Here is a 10,562-nt window from a genome sequence, read left to right on the forward strand (position 1 = left end):
TATTATTTTTTTAAAAGCATCGTCAAATTACTTCTTGGACCTAAATCGTGTGCACAGCATTGTATTTTTCCTGCTATGTGATTCAAAGGGAGTAAAATAAATGTTTTTCTTTTGGTGCACTTACACTCTACTGCCGCTAGGTGTCACTATTCTGCCGCCTATTGAATCAAATGACGTGCTAATCAAGCTTTATCAAACCCCAGTTGTTTAATTGTTGTTTTTTTCTTTCATATGTATAACTGTGATACACATTCACAAATAAAAAACATGTAATAAAAGTAAAGCAAGTAAAAATCTGTGCTCTAGTGACTCTCGAGGAGCCGTGGTCAGGTTTGCGAAACAGATATCTTGTCTATACTGAGCTTCCGTAGGCTTTCGTTCACATGGTTTTGTTTACTACGAAGTGGCGTGTGTGTATGTCAACAGCTAGCAGCTGCACACCTGTTTCGCCATGACAATATTTGTAGGTTTTTTAACTTAAGTCGACGAAGACGTGTTTTAAAAAGCAGTTAGTTGTGTTATATCGCACTTTCTACGCAAGGCTAACGTTAGCTTTAGCGTCTCCGCCTCGGCTTTGGAGCGCTGACGGTAGCTAAGCTAGCTATCAACACACGAGCTAAGAAGTTCCCCAAATGTTTAGGGTGACTCTGCGGTTTTATATAGGTTTTATACGCGGTTTAATTTAGCCAGCAGTAGTAGCTATGCGGTCTTTAAACTATGCCCAGCGGGTCAGCTTGGATTTCACAGGGACTCTGTTTCCTCATGCGATCTGTCTGGGAGACGCGGACAACGACTCGGTAATTACACTAACTTCACTTTTTAATTCCAGGTTAATCTGTTCACAGCTCATGAAAAATTTCTCCCAACAGTCTGTTACACCCAGAGCTGCGTTAATATTTCCTCTGAATTCGTGGTTGTTTAGCAGTGTATGCAAACAATGAAGAAAATATGTCGATTGAGTGAATGCAGATTTAAGAAAATGCATGGGAGAACTTTACACTGCAAGACTTTTGAGTGCTTCCTGTTTTTGATATTGTTATTGCCTTCTTGCAAACACACCTGACACAACATTGAGGTGTGCATATGCTGCTTTATGGCTTCCCTTCCACAGTTTATCATTTGTTTGGAAACCAGAAGAGAAATTAGATGTTGTCCAAAGCAATGTACAGATCCAAACCATGATTAACAACAATTTTCAGGTTATTTTTGCACAGTGCTTTAACAGCTGTAGTCGCAAGATACTATTCCTTTAACGAGATGTCTGTCTCCATTCATTGTAGTTGAACGAGCTGGTTGTAGGAGACACCAGTGGAAAGCTGCTTGTGTATAAGAATGATGACTGCAAACCCTGGATCACCAGGACCTGTGTGGGCATGGTCAGTACAGAAACAACATCACTGGGGTTAAAAGCTTGTGATTTCACACAGTGAGTTTGCTTCTCTTACTCATACGGTGTGTCTTGGTTTTCTAGCTCACCTGTGTTGCAATTGGAGACGTCTGCAACAAAGGAAAGGTAAGGAAGTGAAATGGTAAACGAGTGGCAGCACCATGTCACGGATCTTCAGGTCGTTATGTTTCTAACATTGTTTTGTTTTTTTCCTGCTTGTCAGAACCTGGTGGTCGCTGTGGGTGCAGAGGGCTGGTTCCACCTCTTTGACCTGACAGCCGCCGCTGCAAACAAAGCAGATTCATCCAGTCAGCATGAATTCCTGTCCTCTGACGACCAGAAGCCCTTCTTCACCCAGCACATTCCCGCCAACACCAAAGTCATCCTCATCAGTGACATCGGTAAATGTTTAGCTCTGTGGTCACGTATGTGCGTCCTGTGTATTGTGCTTTCGAGTCTGACTACTGTGTGTGTGTGTGTGTGTGTGTGTGTGTGTGTGTGTGTGTGTGTGTGTGTGTGTGCAGATGGTGATGGACGCTGTGAGCTGGTGGTGGGCTACACAGACCGGGTGGTGCGAGCTTTCCGTTGGGAGGAGCCGTCTGACGGCTCAGACCTGGGATCTGCTCAGCTGGTTCTGCTGAAGAAGTGGCTTCTGGAGGGGCAGGTAACACTACAACTTTACAGAAAGTCCCTCAAGCTGAATTTTTATTTTCAACAAGATGAATAACATTGTTTAGCTTGCAGTGATCTAGATTTAATTATAACATTTATTATTACCAGTGGTATTCGTGGTTATCTCTTATGATCCACTTTAAGATTCCTGATAATCCCAACATGTGTAAACTGAACATTACTGAACATCACTGCATCAAGACGTTATGTTTCTAACACAGATAGGACACACGGTTTTGTACAGTCAAAGCAGTTGAAGGAACAGTTCTACATTTCTTTTAGAAATATTTGTTTTCTTCTAGATTTCGATCAGACATGTTCGTGAGCTTTAAAGGTGCTTGAAGACACGTAGAGAGCTGTTTCCAATCTTTATGCTAAGCTAAGATAAGCTAACTGTCCACAGGCTATAGCGTCGCATTTTTAACGCATCAGATTCCCATTTAACTCTTTTCATTAAAGCCAATAAGCATAATTCCCAAAATGCCAAACTATTCCTTTCCTGGATAACCACCTTTCCCCATAATAACATTATTCATCTGGCACTTTTCTTAACACAGAGAGTAATACATTAATTCAATACAAAGAATAAAATGAGTTAAAATAGAAAAATATAATCTAGGAAATAAGGTTGATGCTGACTTTGTACATTTTACAGAAATATAATCTTACAGAAAAAAAACATTATAAAAAGATAAATTCAGTTCAGTTGTTATTCAAGTGTCACACAGTTGAAACCTCAGAGTGTAATGATGTCGTCTGTGCTGCAGGTGGACAGTCTGTCGGTGAACCCAGGTCCGGAGGGTCTCCCAGAGCTGATGGTGTCTCAGCCGGGCTGCGGCTACGCCATCCTGCTCTGTTCCTGGACGCAGCAGGACTCCTCCGGCTCCGGAGAAGACGCCCCTGCCACCCCGGGGAGGTAGACCCTGTCGTGACACTCGTGTCGATTTAAAGTGTCATTGGTTACAGTGACTTCAAGCTCTGATTTCTCTGCTCGCAGCGAGGGGCCCTCCAGAGACGTAGTTCTCCATCTGACCACCGGGCGGATACACAACAAGAATGTCTCCACTCATCTCATTGGCAGCATAAGCAAAGGTACCAAACAGTCAGCTGGTTTTCTTCTGCTGAACACCAAGTTAGTTTTATCCTCTGAAGAAGGGATGTAATCATAAAACTAGATCTAAAAAATGTGGAGAATAAGTTTTGACGCCTGATCCCTGTTTTCCATCAGGTTCAAAAGAGGAATCTTCTAAATGTGGCCTCTTCGCTCTCTGCACTTTAGACGGTAAGTGCAGGAGTTTGTGACGGTAGATATGATGTCATATGCAAACGTTTGTTACTAACTTAGTAGGGAAATAAACACATAATGCACGGAAAATGTTTTGCACCATTCGCTGACAGCCTTTCCCCGTGGGGTCCATGTCGTGCTGATGATGCAGGGCAACGGTCATCAAATGTCAGTCTCTGTGACTTCATCTTTACTTGTCCTTAAAAATCCAGTGTGAACATGAACTGGAGCAGAACTTAACGCAGAGAAGGTGTCGTGTTTTTCCTTCTTCTGGAGCAGATGTTGAAGCAGCCTTATCTAATCAGTCAACACGGGGGGGTTTCTTTAACAAGGTAAAGGGTGAATTAGTGTGCGCCATATATCTTGAGAGTCTCCTGCTGTGTAAGGAGCAATATAAGTGCCACAGGTGGAGTGCTGGACCCCGCGGCGTTGGTCGGTGGCTGTTAGCTGATGGAGCAGATCCTCCTGGCAGCAGCTGATAACTGGCAAACAGCTCGCACAGCAGCTGGAGAGTCGATCAATATTTAAAGAAGAGGGGATCCAGTGGGATTATCATCGCTGGCAGCTTTACTTACACAATCTCTCTCATACCGACACCACGACGAGCCAACTGAGAGAAAACACATCATTTCACCACGAGGAGTTTTTAAAGTTATAACCACAGAATAGTAAGATATTACAACTACTATTACTGGCTGTATTTCAGTTCTGTTCTGTTCATCATCATCATCATCATCATCTCAGGTATTAGTTTTCAAGAACAGCACAGTGTGAAAGTGTCAGCACTGATATTCTCAGTCTCACATTATTGGCACAAAGATGTGACTGAACTCGAGGTTAAACTCATTGTGTCGTGCTCTTAGTTACAGAATCTTATTTGTCTGTGGAAGAGATTCTTACTTTTTCATTTCTGCCGTTTCCCTTTTTATAAAAAGTCGGACACAAGTTATTTTCTTTGTGAAATGAGTGAAAAGCAAATTTCTCACAATATTTCTCAGGAAGCAAATTTGAACAGATCTGGAGTATTTACTGATTTATTCTTTATTTTCAATAGCAGTTAAACCTTACTTTCTTTTTTTCTTTTTTTTGAATAGTCAGCACTGTCCTTTAATGCTGTTTTCACATCTGTTTTTGTCTTCACATGTTTAAGGGACCCTGAAGTTGATGGACAGCTCGGAGCAGCTGCTGTGGTCAGTGCAGGTGGATCACCAGCTCTTCGCCCTGCAGAAGCTCGACGTCACTGTGAGTCTGTTTCTGTAGAGCTGCAACCTCACCTTTGTTTTTATTATCAATTTATTGGTTGTTCTTTTTTTCCATTTAATCAACAAATTTAGTTTTCATTTAAAAATAATCAAATGTTATTTAAAAAGTACCTTTCAAAATAAAGTTACAAAGTGCTTAACATCAGGCATAAAAGTACAGAGAATAAAAGTAGAAGAAAATATCCAATAATTAAATAATAGAGAAAGATAAAATAAACAAAACAGGTTTTTAAAGATCTTACAGGGCTAATCCGAACGCCTGCTCCTCAATCAGCCTGTAAAATACACAAAACTCCACAAGAAAATACAAGTAACACAGTAACAAAAAACAACGCACAAAACACACAGTGATACAGGAAAATTTCCAGATACATCTTGGATAGAAGAAACCTGTGTGTGTATGAACCAAACCCGCCCGACACCGAGCATGTACATGTCTGTCGGCCTCCAGGGCGACGGCAGAGAGGAGGTGGTCGCTTGCGCCTGGGACGGTCAAACCTACATCATCGACCACAATCGGACGGTAGTGCGGTTCCAGTTCGATGAGAACGTCAACGCTTTCTGTGCCGGTGAAACGCCTCATGTTTCTCTCCCCTTAATGTATCAGATTAGATTTAATAGTGCACGCTTCCCTTTTCTACTGTGGATCACGGCTTCCCATCCTTTTTTTTTTGCATCATGGATAATTTTGTTATTGACAATGACAGTACAGATTTAAAGGCGAGTTAACTCATCATGTAGATTCAGGCACAGGTGGGACTCGGACAGATAAGCCTGGATAGGAGAATGAGAGAGGCATCAAAAACAAAACTAGAAACTGAAGCTTCACTCTCTCGTCACAGAGAGTGATGAGGGAAACTGCAGCATAGATTTCCAAATTCAAGACTATTACCACTAAAATAACCTTTAAATTTATATCATTATTATTCATCTTTCTTTTTTTTTTTGCCCAATCATCCTGAATCCTCATGCCCCTGCAGCAGATGTTCAGAGGCCTGTCACCTTTCTGGGTTTGGCTTGAATTTCTAACATGACACCACTAGGTGGAAACATTGAGCTGCAGATTCACTCTCTCTTTTTTTTTTTTTTTTTTTGCTCTTCCTCCTCTGTCCTTTCACATCTCTCTGCAGGGTTTGAACAGGCCACAGTTTATCTGAGAGAGCTAATGTGACATGTGCTGTAGTAAGTGGATTAAAGAGACAAGAGACCTTGATATTCCCCATTCCACTGAGTCGTGTTTTGTCGCACCCAGAGAGTGTTATGTGCATGAAAAGAGTCCACCACTCCAATCTGCTCCCTGTCTGCTCTGTGCGATCATTAGAACAGATTAGACTGGTTTCTCTGTTTGTGCAGAAGCTGGATTTAGCACAGAGTCACACACTAGTAGCCATGCAGCAGAGGATTGCTGCTGTTGGGCCTAGCTGTGTGTTATATACATAATTCGAGGGTTATTTATGTGTTTGCGTGTGCGGTTGCAGGTCAGTACACATGTAAGGAGGGTAAAAACACCCCCTGCCTCGTGTATGTGAGCTTCAACAACAAGATCCACATCTACTGGAAGGTGCAGCTGGAGCGCATGGAGTCCACGAACATGCTGCGGGTCCTGGAGGAGAAACCCGAGTTTAAAAACCACCTGAAGGCGCTGGGAGTCGGTGAGTACAGCAGACACGCCGAGTCATTAATTAGGAAGCTGATTCAGTCCCCCCCGTCCCCCGTCCCCCCAATTAAATTCACACTGACGTCTCCTCTGTTTGTTGTTGTAATTGGACGACGGGACGACTGCGACTGTTTTGAAGTCAACTCGTCTGCCATTTAGCTGCGACACTCGGACCCGAATATTAATGACGAGGGGAGAGGAAAATGATGACACGACAGACTTCACTAACAACATCCTGCTTGCTGGCGACTTTTTAAAAGGGCTTCGTGCAGGAGTCACAGGCACAAACAGAATTGTTGATAAGTGGAACAGACGAGTGATTGAGGAGAACACGTCACCATTTCTTCTTGAGTTTAAAAACAACAAACAGAATTCACAAATTCTGGTGACTGTGTTTACAGCGCAGCCAAACAAACTCGCACAACTGCACTTGCGATATATGATGGCGTGCTGCATATACTCCTGCTTGTTTCTATTACTGACGATGCATTTCCTGCAGCTGCTTCACAATAAAAGACTCCCTGTGTTTTTGTTAGTTGGACGCTTTTAATGTAAAGCAGCAGCAACTGTCAGCAGTGACATAACGCAACTCTGACACGTCCTTACGCTGCAGTCAGACAGAAATCTACTGGGCAAAGTTTACTTTAGTGGTTTGGTGAGAAGCAGCCCAGACAGGAAGGAGCATATATATATTATATATATATATATATATATATATATAAACAGCAGTGCACAAAGTTGTGAATCAGTGTTATCAATCACTTCATTGTCATTAGTCACATCGTGTCTGCTGCCTGAATTATTCCACAGTGCAGCTACATAAACAACATTATAAACAAATACTCTTTCCTGAATGAGAGGTCAAACAGCGCTGCGTGTTTTCTATATCAACCCGTTATCATGGCAGAAAAATACAAAATATATAAAGAGGTGATAAAATACATTGAATATTAATGCTATTGCTGGAAAAAAAAACAGGGTTTGATATATTTAAAATCTAAAAGGTGGCAACATGTGCACGTACAGGAAGAGGCCAGTGAGGGAACTGATTCAGAGAGCCTCTAATCCAATGCTTTCCTCTCTGCCTCCAAATGTATATAAATCCACGGCAGGTCAGTGAACAGAGCTGAGAAGACAAGGATGCCGCTCTCTGACTCTTTGCTTCGTATCTGAAATTTGTGCCTCTGCAGTTCAGGCACTTTCCCAACACAATGTTTAACCAAGTCAATAACTTGGGTTAATGATTGTAAATGCGCACAATGGTTATTTATTTCCTGTTAATTTCCTTTGTTAATGTCCCTTTTGTGGTAGAACATTAATCTCTCCTCCGTCCTCGTGTGTTCTCGGTCTCTGTGCGTGTCGGATATAAAATGTTTTCACAAGAGAGGGAAAGGCTGATTAAATTACAAATTAGCCCGCGCCTTTCGGTCTGCATGGATGACCAGCGAGTCGAGCTCCTCGTGTCAGGAAGGCGCTGTGAAATGAGTGGAAGCCTGTTTAGTAAGAAAAAGATGTTCACAAACAGGATTTGCTGGAGCATTGTAATCGCAGATGAAAATGCAAGTTCCAGCTGATTTTTATTTATTTATTTTTTTTGTGCTTGTTAGTGGGTGTTAGCGTAGCTTCCTGCTGCCTGTGTTAATAATTCAACCTCTGGGCCTGTTGTGTTTCTTTCGACGATGATTTCACAGGCGTGTTACCCAACCCGCCGTGGAAAATGTCTGATGTAGCAGCCTAGGGACAAGGAAAGAGAGAGAGAGGAGAGGAGACATCCGAGGACAAATAATAGTGTAAAAATATGTTTGATATGTGGAGTGTGTGTGTGTGTGTGTGTGTGTGTGTGTGTGTGTGTGGGAGAGGATATTTGGCTTTGTGTCAAATCTCTGTCTACCATTCAGGCGACCAAATTGCTGTCAAAAAATAGCTTGAGGTTCATTAATACAAACGGAAAGCGAACAATAAAAGTCACGGGAAACGAAGGTGGAAAATCCTACTGTAGGTGTTAGCTGCGTTTCGCTGCCTCGCCCTGACCTCCTAGAAATGTCAGCAGTCGCTCTCAGCCTCTTCCCCGCTGTTCATTCGCCTTAATAACCGCCCTTTAGCCAAAGGGTGATTACCAAGAGTCTTGTCAGTTCTCCATCGCAACGTGAGAAGGTTTCTAAATATGGACAGCTCTTTCTACGCGCTCGTTGCCTTTCAATTATTGGTGATTGAGGAAGTTCAGTCATCTGCTAGTTTTTCGACTTGAGAAAATGAGCGTGTCAGAGATAGTGCTGAGCAGAGCCAGGTAAGCAATGACCTGTAAGCAGGTCCTGTAGGCAATGACTGACCACAACATTAGTGCCTACAAAAGTAGATGTTTAGCCAGGGAATGAGATTCACTGTGGATCCACTCTAATATATTAATGCTGGTAGTTTCCTCAGTTAATCTGCAGCTGCTTCACAGTAAATGATTCCAGTGGTACATGAGGCCTAATCCATGAGACAACCAGTGTCTCTTTTGACAACATTATTATTATTATTAATAATAACAATAATAATAATAATAATGGTAATAATGATGATAAACTTTATTTGTATAGCACCTTTCAGACGACAAATGTAGCACAAAGTGCTTTACAACAAAGAAATGTGTTACATAAGATGAATATAAAAATGTGAAAAGCATTGAAGTAAAATGAAAAACATTCATGTAAAATGAGATGGAATAATAATAAAATAATAAATAAAACAATAAATCATCAAAATAGAATAAGTTTTTACATAGAAAGACATCAAAGACAGAACATTTGTCCTCGTGCATATAGTGTTATGCATAAGAACAATTTGTGGACCCACTGGTAAAAACAACGCTTCGTAGTGTAACTCGTGATTAAAACCCCCACAGGGTGTCTAACATTTCACTTCTTTTGTTATTCAAAGTCAGCTGAAACATTTCTGAGATGAAATGCATGAAAGAAGAAGGTGCTACTGTTTTTTAGTGTGAAGCAGCTGCTGCGCGTGTTCAGCTTGTATTAAAATTAGATTCACATTGCAAGAGAGGTAACGACTTCACTATGGATGTGACGAGTGATGCAAATGCAAAAAAAAAAAAAAGGGTGAAAATCAATCCATTAAGTAAAGAGCAGGACTGAAGGCGGGAAATAAACGTCTGGTCTGCAGGAGCTTTAAACAGCTGAGTGATGAAGGGAGCGTCTCCTCTCTCCTGCACATTACCAACGTATATTTGGGTCAGTCAGTTGAACCTGACAAACAGTACAGCACAGGTGAAGGTGGGCAGTGTCGCCTGTTAGCATGCTAACATTAGCAACTGACACAAAGCACAGCTGAGGCTCATGAAAATGTGGTTTTTGCAGTTATTTTGGACAAATCGAAACTTTGACCCGATGAAAGCACGAGAGGAAAAGTTAAGGGATCAGAGTTGCTACAGTTCATCCTGAGGGGAACATGAATGTCTGCAGAAAAATTCCTGAAAAAGTAGTTGAGACATTTTGATCCCTAGAGCATCTAGCATGGCTAAAGAGAGTGAGTGTGAGTGTTCACCTTCTACTTATATTTGGATATTTTCTGGCTTCCTAACTGTTAAGAAAAGCCCTCATAATCTTTATCTGGTCTCACACTGAGTGTCCCGTGTCAATGGTCGTTGTCACATTTCGTGTTTTCCCTCCACAGACGCAGAGGACACGGCGACAGTGAGATCACTGGTGGCAAACATCCTCTATAAGGATTCACAGACGTAACACAGTGACACATCAACACGCTGCCGTCTCTGCTTTCCTCCCCGACTGTAAATACTCTGTTAATAAACACTGACTGTCCGTCTCCCGTGCAGCCCGTCTTGTTATTTGTGTTCCCTGCAGAAAGACGCGTCAGGTTCAGGTTTCGGATCTGCTCGCCGCTGGCTGTAATCACAGATGTACACACTGCCTCTCGTCGTTGGTATTCTGCCTCCCTGGGTTTCTTTACACAAAGCTGAGAGAGGATGAAAAAAAAAAAAGAACAGACACAATGCAGGAGGAACTCGATGCAGTTTAACCTGCTGTTTTCACCGGCGAATGTGCGAATCTTTCGAGCGGCGGAGGCATTATTCTGCTGTCAGTCATCGCTGACTAACTGATGAAAAGAGCTCTCCCATTGGTGCCTTCTTCCTTTTCAGGCCGTGCAGTCTCTTTCTAGTGTATCTAGTGCATCATTTTGAAGATATAAAGCGCCAAAGATATTACATAATGCAACATTTTGTTGCATAATGAGGTTTGCGCGGCGGTATTGTTTGTGAGCCGAGCAGCAGAGCGCCCGCAG

At 42.2% G+C, this 10,562-nt stretch overlaps 1 protein-coding gene across 1 annotated transcript; it reads left to right on the forward strand.

Annotated features, from left to right (window-relative positions):
• Window positions 1–377: 377 nt before the first annotated feature.
• On the forward strand, window positions 378–10,094 carry itfg2 (integrin alpha FG-GAP repeat containing 2). Its single transcript, XM_023419367.2, has 12 exons — window positions 378–797; window positions 1,281–1,376; window positions 1,472–1,513; window positions 1,611–1,788; window positions 1,912–2,051; window positions 2,827–2,975; window positions 3,057–3,151; window positions 3,288–3,341; window positions 4,495–4,586; window positions 5,058–5,175; window positions 6,085–6,258; window positions 9,936–10,094. Exons 1-12 carry the CDS (start codon window positions 702–704, stop codon window positions 10,001–10,003), a joined length of 1,302 nt encoding a protein of 433 aa, XP_023275135.1. The 5' UTR covers window positions 378–701; the 3' UTR covers window positions 10,004–10,094.
• The last annotated feature ends 468 nt before the right edge of the window (window positions 10,095–10,562 follow it).

The sequence above is a fragment of the Seriola lalandi genome, unplaced genomic scaffold (assembly GCF_002814215.2).
Source record: "Seriola lalandi dorsalis isolate HSWRI2012SDOR001 ecotype SW California unplaced genomic scaffold, Sedor1 jcf7180002054599, whole genome shotgun sequence".
In the NCBI taxonomy this organism is placed as follows: domain Eukaryota; kingdom Metazoa; phylum Chordata; class Actinopteri; order Carangiformes; family Carangidae; genus Seriola; species Seriola lalandi.